The sequence below is a fragment of the Pristis pectinata genome, chromosome 43, assembly GCF_009764475.1.
Source record: "Pristis pectinata isolate sPriPec2 chromosome 43, sPriPec2.1.pri, whole genome shotgun sequence".
Classification (NCBI taxonomy): Eukaryota; Metazoa; Chordata; class Chondrichthyes; order Rhinopristiformes; family Pristidae; genus Pristis; species Pristis pectinata.
The window spans coordinates 2,145,449-2,160,708 of record NC_067446.1 but is presented as its reverse complement, the minus strand read 5'-3'; the positions used below and the strand labels follow the sequence as shown (position 1 = coordinate 2,160,708).

At 51.7% G+C, this 15,260-nt stretch overlaps 1 protein-coding gene across 1 annotated transcript; it reads right to left on the bottom strand.

Moving 5' to 3' along the window:
* Nucleotides 1-705: 705 nt before the first annotated feature.
* tsr2 (TSR2 ribosome maturation factor) lies at nucleotides 706-10,611 on the bottom strand. Its single transcript, XM_052009135.1, has 5 exons — nucleotides 10,478-10,611; nucleotides 7,146-7,236; nucleotides 6,141-6,232; nucleotides 5,141-5,332; nucleotides 706-1,471 (listed from the first exon to the last, which is right to left on the bottom strand). Exons 1-5 carry the CDS (start codon nucleotides 10,547-10,549, stop codon nucleotides 1,349-1,351), a joined length of 570 nt encoding a protein of 189 aa, XP_051865095.1. The 5' UTR covers nucleotides 10,550-10,611; the 3' UTR covers nucleotides 706-1,348.
* Nucleotides 10,612-15,260: the final 4,649 nt, after the last annotated feature.

The following is a 15,260-nucleotide window of genomic DNA, read 5'->3' as shown; positions in this document are numbered from 1 at the left end:
TCCGTCTGATGTTATACCGGGAGACTAGGGTTTTTTTTTATGGTGTTTCTTATAAATTCCATGTTTGTATATTTGCATAAGAATTGTTAATAAAGTATAGGCAAAATTGATCTTCATTATTAACCAATCTTAACCAGTCATTCTCCTGCCAAATCTTTCTTGGGTATACAGCTCTATTCAGGCTTGTGACAGGGGTGGTGCAGGTAGAGCCTCTGCCTCACAGCTGTCATGACCCATGATCAATCCCGGTCCCTGGCAGTGTATGCACGTGCATGGAGTTTGTACCTTCTCCCTGTGACCACCTGGGTTCCCCCGGGTGCTCCGGTTCCCTCCCATGTCCCAATGTAAATCGCCCCCAGTTTGCAGGCGAGGGGTCGGAAGATCACGAGCCCTTGAGAGAGAATATATCAGAGAAATAAGTGGGCAGCGAGGGGCAGCATAGACTTAATGGGCCAAAAAGCCTTCTCCATTACAAGAGAAAATATTCATTGAACATGATCTGGGCTTTTCCCCATCCCTTCCTGGCCTCGAAGTGAGGCGCAGCTGGCCTTTTCAGGGAGCAGTTTGGAGTCAGTCACATCACTGGCTGCTGCAGTCCAAGGCGAGTTGAACAGGTTTCCTTCCGGGGAGAGGAAGGGGGCGGAAATAGGAGACTCTGGGCTGTGTCACAGTAGCATTGCCAAACTTAGCTCGTTCACAATTAAATGAGTTAATTCCAAATTTTATTCAGTGGACAATTTTAATTGCAAGAATCTCATTCTCAATTGAGGCACAAAAACTCCCTCGGATTGTTCTTTTTAATTCGCTTCCTTATTTGCAAGAAGTTCTTCCTGGGTCTCCCACCCAGGCCGGCGAGGAAGGAGACGGAGAAGTGTGGTGGTCACCCGCACCAAACTGGCTCGGGATTTGGTTGGTCACCCTGCGAGACCTCGACGTTTATTGGAGCAGGGGCTGGGGCGATGGCAAACGCAGGCGCCCGTGTCCAGTGGTGGAATATTCTCAGCTATCTCCACCTCTCCGCCTGTTTCTGGGTCCGTCAGTCTGTGGAGATTGGCCGGGCTGGACCACCACTGCTGGTCGGTGAAGATGCAATTCGTTTTTAAGTACGCGAATGGATTGGGGAGTTCAGGTCTCAATCCACCAGGTACTGACTGACTGGCAAGTGTTTAAACGTGGGAAGCGGGGAATCCAGTGCCAGGCTCCGGGAAGGCTCTGCAGCCACTCAATCCACCTCCACCGCAAGGATGCGTGCGTTCCCACCATCCGCCCTCTCCGGTGAGAGTTCATGGCTCTCGCGTTGTCCGGGGGAATGGGTTCCTGGTGGCACCCCCGTGCCCGGACTCGCTGCCTACTTCCTCCGCCGCCGTACCACGGTCCAGCCGTCGGGAGCCTCCTCGTCGCTCTCCCTTTCGGCCGCTGCTTGGCGGAGGGAGCTCGGCCCGGGAGCCAGCTGGCTGTCGCAGTCCATGGCCTGGTTGGGAACATGGAGAAGAAGGAAGATCAGTGCCGAGTAGCGGGACACTCGAGCCTGTGATGGTGCTTGATCGCCTCCTCTGCCTGTTCTCCATCCCTGATCTTTCAGAAATTTATCTCCTCTTTAAATTCACTGCCCACACCAAACCCCCCCCCCCCCCACCACCCCACACCGCCAGTGGTCTACCCTCCTCAACCCTCAGGGGCACAGAATCCCCACACGTCTCTGTTCTCCATCCCCCTTAATTCCCCCCGATCAAAAATTTAAATTGACCTCCACTTTAAATGCCCCTAGTGACTCACCCTCCCCAACCCTCTGGGGCACAGAATCCCAGAGATTCACCAACTTCTGTCACTCTGTTAAATGACCGTCTCCTTATCTCATAACTGTGTGCCCTCGTTCGAGACTCTCCCACTAGTGGAAACGTCTCAAAACCAACCGCATCACATCCCCTTCGGGTGTTTTACCTTTCAATAAGGTCACCCCTCATTCTTCTAAACTCCAAGGAATACAGACCCAAACCTCTCTTGATGGGACAGCCCTCTCATCCTGACAATCAGCCTGGTGAACTTCCTGCCTCCAATGCTACTACTACATCATTAGGAGGTTGAGGGAAAGACTTCTTACAAGTTTCTATAGATGTACGGTGGAGAGCATTCTGACTCGTGGCATCACAGCCTCTAATGCACAGGATCACAAGAGGCCGCAGAGGGTTGTAGACTCAGCCAGCTCCATCATGGGCACAACCCTCCCCACCACTGAGGACATCTTCAAGAGGCGGTGCCTCAAGAGGGTGGCATCCATCACTAAGGACCCTCACCATCCGGGACACGCTCCCTTCTCGTTACTACCATCAGGGAGGAGGTACAGAAGCTTGAAGACCCACACTCAATGATTCAGGAACAGCTTCTTCCCCTCTGCCATCAGACTGAACAGTCCACGAACTGAACACTACCTCGTCATTCCTTTTTTTTGCAGTATCTAAAATTATTACAGCCTCTGCACTGTACTGCTGCCGCAAAACAAATTTCATGTCTTACAAGTCAGTGATAATAAACCTGATTCTTTGTTAGGTAAGGAGACCAGAACTGGGCACCTCACCAACACCCTGTACAACTGTGGCAAAACTTGCCAGTCTCTAAGCTCTGTCTCCTTTGGATTAGAGGCCAAGGTGCCATTTGTCCTCTCAACCACTTGCTGCAGCTGCCTGGTAACCTTTGGTGATTCGTGCACACCACCACCAAGACATTGAAAAGACACTTGGACAGGTACGTGGATAGGAAAGGTTTAGGGGGATATGGGCCAAATGCAGGCAAATGGGACTAGCCCAGGTAGGCAGTTTGGTCGGCATGGACGTCGGGCCGAAGGGCCTGTGTAACTTCAGATTCCTCTGAGCTTCACTCACTTGTGGTCTCTCTCCATTTAGATAATAATCTGCCTTTTGATTCCTCTCACTGAAGTGAACTTTGCTACATTAAACGTCGAGGCTTTGGAGAGGGTGCAGAAGAGATTCATCAGGATGCTGCCTGGATTAGAGGGCGTGTGCTGTAAGGAGAGGTTGGACAAACTTGGGTTCCCAGTGGGAGTCCTAGTGCAGGATTCCCTAAAGGTTAACTTGCAGGTTGAGTTGGTAGTGAGGAAGGCAAATGCAATGTTAGCATTCATTTCGAGAAGACTAGAATATAAAAGCAAGGATGTAATGCTGAGGCTTTATAAGGCATTGGTCAGACCACATTTGGAGTATTGAGAGCAGTTTTGGGTCCCATAGTCTAAGTATGGATGTGATGGCGTTGGAGACGGTTCAGAGGAGTATGATCCTGGGAATGAGAAGGGTTAACGTATGAGGAGCATTTGATGGCTCTGGGCCTGTACTCACTGGAGTTTGGAAGGATGAGGGGGGGATCTCATTGAAACCTACCGAATATTGAAAGGCCTGGATAGAGTGGGCATGGAGAGGATGTTTCCAGTAGTGGGAGAGTCTAGGACCAGAGGGGACAGCCTCAGAATAGAAGGACATTCCTTTAGAACAGAGCTGAGGAGGAATTTCTTTAGCCAGAGGGTGGTGAATCTGTGGAATTTGTTGTCACAGACGGCTGTGGAGGCCAAGTCATTGGGTGTATTTAAAGCAGAGGTTGATACATTCTTGATTAGTAAGGGTGTCAAAGGTTACGGGGAGAAGGCAGGAGAATGGGGTTGAGAGGGAAAAAATAAATCAGCCATGATCCAATGGCAGAATAGATGGGCTGAATGGCCTAATTCTGCTGCTTTGTCTTACGGTGTTATGCATTGTTTTCTCTGGAGCAGCAGAGTCTGAGGGGAGACCCGATAGATGTTTGTAAAATTACGAGAGGTAGACATAGAGCACTACAGCACAGTACAGGCCCTTTGGCCCACAATGTTGTGCTGACATTTTACCCTGCTCAAAGATCCATCTAACCCTTCCCTCCCACATAGCTCCCTATTTTTCTATCATTCATGTGTCTATCCAAGAGTCTCTTTAATGTCCCTAATGTACCTGCCCCCACAACCTCTGCCGGCAGTGGGTTACATGCACTCACCACTCTCTGTGTAAAAAACTTACCCCTGACATCCCCCTTATACCTTCCTCCAATCACCTTAAAATTATGCCCCCTCGTGTTAGCCATTGTCGCCCTAGGAAAAAGTCTCTGACTGTCCACTCGATCTGTGCCTCTTGTACACCTCTATCAGGTCACCTCTCATCCTCCTCCCCTCCAAAGAGAAAAGCCCCAGCTCACTCAACCTATCCTCTGTCTCTCCCCTCTTTGTACAGACTCTCTGGGGTCACCCAGATCAGCCTGAGGAACAAGTTCAAGTTACCTTATTGTCATTCACCCATATGTTATAAAACACACAGAGGAACGAAATGTCGATTTCCCCAGACTCACACAACAGAGGACATACATAGAACAGAGGACGTACAATAAACGCAGACAAAAAAATTGTGTAAGTATAAATAGTGCAAAAAAAGTATATACAGAATACAAATTAGTGCAGGGTTAGTGCAAAACCGAGTTGGACGAAGAAAATACAGAACTCAGTGTGTTGCACTAAGTGTATAAACATGTTCAGCAGCAGCCAAAGTTCTTGTACGCAAACCAGGACTTTTGACGCGGCATTTGTCTGAAACAGTCTCCAGGGTATTCAGGAGCCTGACAGTCTGGGGGAAGAAACTGTTGTACAGTCTAGTAGTTCTGGCCTGGATGCTCCGGTACCGCTTGCCAGACCGCAGTGGGACAAATAGGTCGTGAGAGGGATGAGAAGGGTTATCTATGATTCTGCATTAATTGGACTGGGCTTCGGCCTTGCAGAGGGTGGGGAAGGGCTGAGGGCGTCAGGAGGTGAGTCACTCACCACATGATCCTCAGCTCCTGCAGCCGCTCTGTGTGTGTGTGTGTGTGTGTGTCTGGTCTGGTCAAGTTTCTGATGAGTGGTGACCCCCCCCCCCCCCCCAGATGTCAGCGTTAAAGCCACTGAATATCGAGGTCAGGTGTTCAGGCCCTCTCTTGTCAGAGGTGGCCTGCCCCTGGCCAATTCAGCACAGGTCAGGTATCCCATCTGTGCAGGGCACTGGGTGTGGAGACGTAACTCGGGACTCAGGACCGCACAGAAGGGGTGGCACGGACAGACAGGCGGGCAGTCCCTTACCTCAGCTCCATCCTCCTCCTCCTCGTCAGTGTCCTCTTCCTCATCCCCGGCTTCCTCACTGGAGCCTTTACCCGGCATCACTTCCACCCGGACGTTGCGCTTCTTGTCGACCAGCTGCTGGATGCGAGCCCTGACCTCCGACGCCTGACCACTCTGGCACAGGGTGAAGGTGGTCCAGATCTGGTGAGCCACCTGATGACAGCAGCGTCCGGTCAGGTCAGCAGCACCGTCCCCATTGGATGCAACCCCTCCCCATCCCCACCTACCCCTGCACCCCACCCCGTCCCCACCGCCTACCCCTGCACCCCTCCCCGTCCCCACCGCCTACCCCTGCACCCCTCCCCGTCCCCACCGCCTACCCCGTTCCCTGCACCCATCCCCAACACCCCTCCCTGTCTCTGTGACCCCCTCCAGCCCCTACACCCCTCCCTGTCACTGTGACCCCCAGCCCCTACACCCCTCCCCGTCTCTGTGACCCCCTACAACCCTTCCTGTCTCTGTAACCCCCTCCTGCCCTTAAAACCCTCCCTGTCCCTGTGACCCCCTCCGGTCCCTGCACCCCTCCCATCTCTGTCACTGCCCCCGTCTCCAGCACCTGCACCCCTCCCTATTCCCATCACCACCTCCCCATTCCCATCACCACCTCCCCCAGCCCCTGCAGCCATCCCAAACCCGTCAACCCCCATCACCCCGTCCGGCCCCTGCACCCCTCCCAGAGGAAGGAGTCACAGAAACAGGAAGGGGTCAGGGGAGGTCACAGAGATGGGAAGAGGCGGGAAGGGGCGGAGCGACAAATGCAAGGAGGGGCCGGGGGGCTGCAGAGATGGGGAGAGAAGCTCAACAGGTTACGACGGTGGATCGGACTGGAAGTTGGTCGCCGGTGGCCAGGGGCGAGACAAGGTGACCCGGGACGCACGGTCCCAAGTAAAAGGGGCGGAGACAGAAACCTGAGTGAGTTCCACGCCAACACAACCCGCTGAGCTGGACCGACGCCTCTCACCTCGGACAAGCTGCCATCCTCTACCACTGTGTCGAACTCGTTGTCCAGTATGTCTGCCAGCAGCTCCTCCACCTCCTCGCTCTCCAGGTCAGCTGTGATGTGGGGAGCATGGGCAACAGATAAACACGGCCAGTTAAACAGAAGCAAGAACTCAGGAGAAGCAGCTCCAGCAGAGGTCACACATTGGTCTCACCAGCGCCTCTACTTCCTCAGGACGCTAAAGAAATTTGCTTTGTCCCCTTTGACCCTCACCAACTTTTACCAATGCACCACAGAAAGCATCCTGTCTGGATGCATCACGGCTTGGCACGGCAACTGCTCTGCCCGGGACCGCAAGAAACTGCAGAGAGTTGTGGACACAGCCCAGCACATCACAGACACCAGCCTCCCCTCCTTGAACCCTTGTCTTTACCTCTCGCTGTCTTGGTGTAGCAGCAGCATAATCAAAGACCCTACCCACCCGGGACATTCTCTCTTCTCTCCTCTTCCATCAGGTAGAAGATGAGCCTGAGGGCACGTACCACCAGGCTCAAGGACAGCTTCTACCCCACTGTGATAAGACTATTGAACGGTTCCCTTATACGATGAGATGGACTCTGACCTCACGATCTACCTTGTTGTGACCTTGCACCTCATTGCACTGCACTTTCTCTGTAGCTGTGACACTTTACTCTGTACTGTTATTGTTTTTACCTGTACTACATCAATGCACTCTGTACTAACCCAATGTAACTGCACTGTGTAATGAATTGACCTGTACCATCGGAATGCAAGACACGTTTTTCACTGGACCTCGGTACAAGTGACAATAATAAACCAATGCCAAGAGGTCAGCTGGCAGTGTTGAGTTCCAAACCTGTCCTGGAAGCTTCTAGTTTTTTTTTAAAGAATCCAGTCTTAGTGGAAAGTTTGATTGTTTTTACCCCTTAATTCAATCAGATCCCTGCAACCCCCCCCCCCACCCCCACCCTTCTAAATTCTGGAGAAACTGTCGACATGACTCACCGTTGTCGTAGAAGTACTGCTCCACTGCAGTCACCATCCAGTCTGCTTTCTGTTTGCCATAAGCTCCCCCAAATCCATTCTCCAACGCTACCTGTGGTTGAACAGCAAAGCAAAGGCTTTCAGTCTCAGAGCAGCAGGACAGAAACTGTCCTTGAGCCTGGTTACATTGATTTATTATTGTTACATGTACTGAGGTACAGTGAAAAACTGTTTTGCATGCCATCCATACAGATCATTTCATCACAACAGTGCATTGAGGTAGCACAAGAGAAAACAAAAACAGAATGCAGAATAAAGTGTTATGGTTACAGAGAAAGTGCAGTGCAGGCAGACAATAAGGTGCAAGGTCATAATGAGGTAGATTGTGAGGTCAAGAGTCCATCTTATCGTACTGGGGGCTGTTCAATGGTCTTATAACAGCAGGATAGAAGCTGTCCCTGAGCCTGGTGGTACGTGCTTTCAGGCTTTTGTATCTTCAGCCCGATGGGAGGGGGGAGAAGAGAAAATATCCGGGGTGGGTGGGGTCTCTGATTATGTTGGCTGCTCTCATGAGGCAGCAAGAAGTGTAGACAGAGTCCACGGAGGGGAGGCTGGTTTCTGTGATGTGCTGGGCTGTCCCCACAACTCTCTGTGGTTTCTTGTGGTCACGGGCAGAGCAGTTGCCATATCAAGCTGTGATGCATCCGGATAGGATGCTTTCCACGGGGCAGTGATGAAAATTGGTGAGGGTCAATGCAGACGTGCGGACTTTCCTTAGTCACATGAGGAAGTCGAGACACTTGTTAACTTTCTTTGCCATAGTACTTATGTGGTTGGACCAGGACAGGCTGTTGGTGATGTTCGCTCCTCGGAACCTGAAGCTCTCAACCCTCTCGGCCTCAGCACTGTTGATGGAGACAAGTGCAATGTACACTGCCCCCTTTCCTGAAGTCAATGACCAGCTCTTTTGTTTTGCTGACATCGAGGGAGAGGTTGTTGCCATGACACCATGCCACTAGCCTCTTTATCTCCTTCCTGTACTCTAACCCATCATTATTTGAGATTCACATGTCGCATTGAGTACGGCATGCAAGCAAAAGCTTTTCACTGTATTTTGGTACATGTGACAATAATAAACTAATTCCACTACATTCTGCATTGTGTCTTGTTTCCCTTTTGTACTACCTCAATGTACTTACGTACGGAATGATACGTCTGGATGACGTGCAGCTTCCACTGCTGTTGTGAGACTATTGACTGGAACTCCTCTGTAAGGAGTTTGTACGCTCTCCCTGTGTGTCTGCGTGGGTTTCCTCCGGGTTCTCCGGTTTCCTCCCACATTCCAAAGACGTGCGGGTTAGGAAGTTGTGGGCGTGCTATGTTGGTGCCGGAAGCGTGGCGACACTTGCGGGCTGCCTCCAGAACACTCGACGCAAAAGATGCGTTTCACTGTGTGTTTCAATGTACATGTGACTAATGAAGATATCTCATCTTAAAGGAGTTACTCTTGACTTCATAGTCTACCTCGTCGTGGCCCTTGCACCTTATTGTCTGCCTGCACTGCACTTTCTCTGGAGCTGTAACACTTTATTCTGCATTCTGTTATTGTTTTCCCTTCATCAATTGTTACCGATGCACCACAGAGAGCATCCTATCCGGATGCATCACGGCTCGGTACAACAACTGCTCTGCCCGGGACTGCAAGAAACTGCGGAGAGTTGTGGACACAGCCCAGCACATCATGAACACCAGCCTCCCCTCCACTGACTCTGTCTACACTTCTTGCTGCCTCGGGAAAGCAACCAACATAATCAAGGACCCCACCTGCCCCAGACATTCTCTCTTCTCCCCTCTCTCCCATCGGGCAGAAGATACAAAAGCCTGAAAGCACGTACCACCAGGCTCAAGGACAGCTTCTATCCCACTGTTATAAGACTATTGAATGATCACCTAGTACGATGAGATGGACTCTTGACCTCACAATCTACCCCGTTATGACCTTGCATCTTATTGTCTGCCTGCACTGCACTTTCTCTGTAACTGTAACACTTTATTCTGCATTCTATTATTGTTTTCCCTTATACTACCTCGATGCACTGTTGTAATGAAATGATGGCATGTAATGTAATGGATGGCATGTAAAACAAAGTTTTTCTTTGTACCTCGGTACATGTGACAATAATAAGCCATGTTGTTCTATTTTCTTTTTGTACTACCTTGATGTACTTGTGTGTGGAATGATCTGTCTGGGTGCCATGCAGCTTCTACCCAGCTGTTATAAGACTATTGACCGGACCTCTTGTACGACAGGATGGAGTTTGCACCCTATTGTTTGCTGCACTGCACTTTCTCTTCAGTTATGCATGGACAGCAGGCAAACAAAAGCAAACAATTTTGGTACACGTAGCAGTAATAAAAACCATTCTGCTTCATTTTCCTTTTGTACTACCTCGATACACCCGTGCATGACATGCAAACAAATGCTTTTCACTGTATCTTGTGACGGTCACAAACCAATTACCACGTTAAATACAAATCTCCAAGGTCCAATCTTGGCAGAGAGCAGAGAGCTGTGGACACAGCCCAGCGCATCACGGACACCACCCTCCCCTCCTTGGACTCTTTGTCTTTGCCTCTCACTGCCTTTGCGAGGCAGCCAGCATAATCAAAGACCCCCCCCCCCACCCACCCGGGACATTCTCTCTTCTCTCCTTTCCCATCGGGTAGAAGATACAGGAGCCTGAAGGCACCTACCACCGGGCTTAAGGACAGCTTCTACCCCACTATAGTAAGACTATTGAACGGTTCCCTTATACAATGAGATGGACTCTGACCTCACGATCTACCTTGTTGTGACCTTGCACCTTATTGCGCTGCACTTTCTCTGTAGCTGTGACACTTTACTCTGTACTGTTATTGTTTTTACCTGTACTACATCAATGCACTCTGTACTAACTCAATGTAACTGCACTGTGGAATGAGATTGGTATGCAAGACAAGTTTTCCACTGTACCTCATTACAAGTAACAATAATAAACCAATCCCAATCCCAATCCCAATCTAATTGCATCTCTATGGTTATCTTTTGATTCCTCTTGCAGCCAAGGCCAGTGAACCACTGCCCTGCCCAGTCACCTGCAGCAACCCCCATCTATGCTGTTGGGCGCCACTTCCCGGACCTGGGTCTGCCGCTGACGTCACTCCGCCTGACGTCACTGCCTGGCAACGAGGCCGCCGCCCCGCTCCCGCCTCAGGGACCGACTGCGGCGCTCGGCGTCGTCTCCCCCCCCCGCGCTCCGCCTTCTTTCTCCGCCCGACACTCCCTCCAGTCATACGCGGGGATTAACTCTGACCTGCAAGGCGGGCCAAGCCTCCAGAGCCGCCCTGACTCCCTCGGCGAACAGCCCGGGAGCCCGCTCCGCCATGTCGGTCGGGCCGCCGCCGCCCCGAGCATGCGCGATTGGGGGGGGGGGGAGAACGAGGCCGGCTCCTGAGCCTTGCGCATGCGCACTGCGCTCAGGCGGCGGCGAGCGCGTTCCCGCGGGGAGGGGACCCTGCTGCCCTCTGGCGCTGTGGAGTAGTGGTTGCACCTCCTCCCGCCCTCGTTCAATTTGCAGCCAATTTCATCCCCTATCACGCTATTTTCAACATTTACTGCAGCCTGATAAAATAAGCAAGCCAGGGCAATGATTTACAGAATGGCACAGCATGCAAAGACACCATTCAGCCTTTTTTTTAATTTTAAAAAAATAAACCTCATTGATAAATCAAACAAGTCACAAAGTCGAGTTTATTGTCATGTGCACAAGTACACAGGTGCAATGAAAAACTTGTTTGCAGCAGCATTACAGGCACATAGCGTCAGAAAAGCAGCATTCACAAGAAAACATAAAGTATACACAATTTTTGCAAGAAAGAACACAATTGCAAGAACACAATGACAAAAACAATGCAATGTTAGTATGCATTTTGAATCTCAAAGCAAGGAGGTAACACTGAGGCTTTATAAGACGTTGGTCAGACCACATTTGAAGTATTGTGAGCAGTTTTGGGCCCCATATCTAAGGAAGGATGTGCTGGCGTTGGAGAAAGTCCAGAGGAGGTTTACGAGAATGATCTTTGGGATGAAAGGGTCAACGTGTGAGGAGCGTTTGATGGCTCTGGGCCTGTGCTTGCTGGAGTTGAGACAGATGAGGGGGGAGCTCATTGTAACCTACCGAATATTGAAAGGCCTGGATAGAGGGGACGTGGAGAGGATGTTTCCATCAGTGGGAGAGTCTAGGACCAGAGGGCACAGCCTCAGAATAGGAGGACGTCCCTTTAGAATTGAGATGAGGAGTTTGCAGATGATACCACCATTGTAGGCTGTATCTCAAACAGCAATGAGGCAGAGTACAGGAAGGAGATAGAGAGCGGGGCTGGTCATTGACTTGAGGAAAGGGGGCGGTGTACATGCACCTGTCTACATCAGTGGTGCTGAGGTCAAGAGGGTTGAGAGCTTCAAGATCCTTGGAGTGAACATCACCAACAGCCTGTCCTGGTCAACTCACGTAGATGCCACGGCCAAGAAAGCTCACCAGCGCCTCTATTTCCTCAGGAGGCTAAAGAAATTCGGCATGTCCCCTTTGACTCTCACCAACTTTTACCGGTGCACCACAGAAAGCATCCTATCTGGATGTATCACGGCTTGGTATGGCAACTGCTCTGCCCAGGACTGCAAGAAACTGCAGAGAGTTGTGGACACAGCCCAGTGCGTCACGAACACCAGGCTCCCTTCCTAGGACTCTGTCTTTACCTCTCGTTGTCTTGGTGAAGCAGCCAGCATAATCAAAGACCCCTCCCACCCAGGACATTCTCTCTTCTCTCCTCTTCCATTGGGTAGAAGATACAGGAGCCCGAGGGCACATCCCACCAAGGTAAGGACAGCTTCTACCGCACTGTGATAAGACTATTGAGCGGTTCCCTTATACAATGAGATGGACTATGACTTCACGATCTACCTTGTTGTGACCTTGCACCTTATTGCACTGCACTTTCTCTGTAGCTGTGACACTTTACTCTGTACTGTTATTGTTTTTACCTGTACTACCTCAATGCACTCTGTACTAACCCAATGTAACTGCACTGTGTAATGAATTGACCTGTACGATCGGTTTGCAAGACAAGTTTTTCACTGTACCTCGGTACAAGTGACAATAATAAACCAACACCAATTTCTTCAGCCAGAGGGTGGTGAATCGGTGGAATTCGTTGCCACAGATGGCTGTGGAGGCCAAATCACTGGGTATAGTTAAAGCAGAGGTTGATAGGTTCTTGATTAGTAAGGGCGTCAAAGGTTATGAGAAGGCAGGAGAATGGGGTTAAGAGGGAATTATAAATCAGCCACGATAGGATGGCGGAGCAGACTCGATGGGCCAAATGACCTGATTCTGCTCCTGTGTCTTATGGTCTTAACACAATTAGAACAAAAACAAAATCTATGTCAGTGCAAAGTGATCAAAGCGGTCACAGTGTTTCTAAACTGTAGCGATTAGGGTTGTGCCGGTTGGTTCAAGAACCGAATGGTTGAAGGGAAGTAGCTGTTCCTGAACCTGGTGGTGTGGGACTTCAGGCTTCTGTACCTCCTGCCCGATGGGAGCTGTGAGAAGATGGCACGGCCCGGATGGTGGGGATCTTTGATGATGGACGTTGCCTTCTCGAGGCAGCGCCTCCTGTAGATGCTACCAATGGAGGGGAGGGATGTGCCCGTGATGTATCGGGCAGAGTCCACTGCTCCCTGCACATTCGAATTGCCGTCCAAGATCGTGATGCAACCAGTCAGGATACTTCAACAGTACATCTGCAGAAGTTTGTTCGAGTGCTCAGTGACAAGTTGAACCACCTTAATTCCTGAGAAAGACGTTGGTGCACCTTCCTTGTCTTTGCATCTATGTGCTGGTCCCAGGATATGTTAACGCCCAGGAATTTAAAGCTGCTGACCCTCTCCACCGCCCATCCCCCAACGTGGACTGGCGCATGTTCACCCTCCTTCCCCTTCCTGAGGTCAACGATCAGCTCTTTAGATGACTGACAATGAGCGAGAGGTTGTTGTTGTGGCACCACTCAACCGGATGTCCTGTCTTGCTCCTGTACGCTGACTCACCGCCGCCTGTGATTCATCCAACAGTGGTGTCGTCGGTGAATCTGAAGATGGCATTGGAGCTGTGCTTGGATGTGTATAGAGAGCAGAGCAGGCAGCTAAGCACGCAGCCTTGAGGTGCACCGGCGTTGATGGTCAGCGAGGAGGAGATGTTGTTTCCGATCCTCACTGACTGAGGTCTGCTGATGAGGAAGTCGAGGATCCAGTTACAGAGGGAGGCACAGAGGCCCAGGACTTGAAGAGCTTGGATGGGATGATTGTGTTGAACGCCGAGCTGTAGTCGATGAATAACAGCCTGACGTATGAGTTTCTGTTGTCCAGCTGGTCCAGACCAGAGTAAAGAGCCAGAGAAATCACATCTGCTGTGGACCTGTAGGTAAATTGAAGTGGATCCAGGTCACCTCTGGAGATAGGAAGAGGGGAAGCCCAATATATAGGAGGGAAAAGCAGAGCAGTGAGAGGTGGACAAAAGAGGGGAGGCGGGGTGGGCACAGGGTGGTGATAGGTAGATGCAGGTAAGAGATAGTGATAGGCAGGTGCGGGGAGGAGGGGAGAGCAGATCCACCGGGGGATGGGGCAAAGGTCAGGTGGAAAAAAGGGGGTAGAAAAAAGGGAGAGGGAAGAAAAGAGGCATGGTGGGGGGGGGTGTGGGGGTTACTTAAAGTGGGAGAATTCAACGTTCATGCCGTTAGGCTGCAAGGTTCCAAACAGAAAATGCCAAGAGAATTCCAAGCGCCATCTGGAGGAACAGCACCTTATTTTCCGTCTTGGAACCTTGCAGCCTGACGGCATGAACATTGAATTCTCCCACTGTAGGTAATCCCACCCCCCTCCCCACAACATGCTGCTTCTTCCCTTTCCTAGCCTTTCTCTCTTTTTTTTAACCCTTCCTCCTTATGATCTGCTCTCCCCTCCTCCCCTGCACCTTCCCATCACCATCTCTTACCTGCATCTATCTATCACCACCTTGTGCCCACCCCGCCTCCCCTCTTTTGTCCACCTCTCACTGCTCTGCTTTTCCCTCCTAGATATTGGGCTTCCCCTTTTCCTATCTTCAGTACTGAAGAAGGGTCCTGACCCAAAACGTTGACCGCCTGCTTTTCTCCACGGATGCTGCCTGGCCTGCTGAGTTCCTCCAGCATCGTCGTGTTTTTCCTCTAGATATTCCAGCATCTGCAGTCCTTTGTTTCCCTAATCATTTACTTAACTCCACTGAACTAGCTGTGGTAATAGAAGGGAAAGCACTGCCCATTCAGCACTGGCTCTCCCCTAGTGTAGCGCTCCCATTGCACCGCCCCTCACGCAGTGCAGCGGTCCCTCCTCACCGCCCCTCCCACAGCGCGACACTCCCTCTGCACCGCCCCTCCCACAGCGCTCCCTCCTCACCGCCCCTCCCGCGGCGCTCACCCTCACCGCCCCTCCAACGGCGCGGCGCTCCCTCCTCCCCGCCCCTCCCACGGCACGGCACTCCCTTCTCACCGCCCCTCCCACAGCGCGGTGTTCCCTCCGCACTGCCCCTCCCGTGGCGCGGCGCTCCCTCCACACTGCCCCTCCCACGGCGGGGCTCTCCCTCCGCACCACCCCTCTCGTGGCAGGGCGCTCCCTCCTCACTGCCCCTCCCGCGGCGGGGTGCTCCCTCCTCACTGCCCCTTCCGCGGCGGGGTGCTCCCTCTGTGCTACACAGCAAATGTGAGTGTCCACTATGGGGTCATCTGCAGTGGAGGGGGATTTACACCAAGGATTTCCTGGGTGTGAGGCGGGGAAGACCGGAATGAGGTTGAATGGTGAGTCTGTGGAGGGTGCATGGGTTGCATCGTCGAGCAATAATGGTCAAGCCACCTACAGCTCTTCACCTTGGACCACTGGGTCTCCCTCCCGGCGCCACGTTGCCCTCCCCTTGTGGCGGCAACATTGCGCGGGAAAGTCCCATGACGTAGGCTGGTGTGGGCGGGGGCAAGAGTCATCCCGCCCCCCTCCCATGATTGGCTGGAGACTCT

Coding starts and splice junctions, on each gene's coding strand:
- tsr2 (XM_052009135.1), bottom strand. CDS start 10,549: ATGGCGGAGCGGGCTCCCGGGCTGTTCGCCGAGGGAGTCAGGGCGGCT. Junction 7,237..10,477: donor AGGCTTGGCCCGCCTTGCAG/GTCAGAGTTAAT, acceptor GTTCAACCACAG/GTAGCGTTGGAGAATGGATT. Junction 6,233..7,145: donor GCAGTACTTCTACGACAACG/GTGAGTCATGTC, acceptor CCCACATCACAG/CTGACCTGGAGAGCGAGGAG.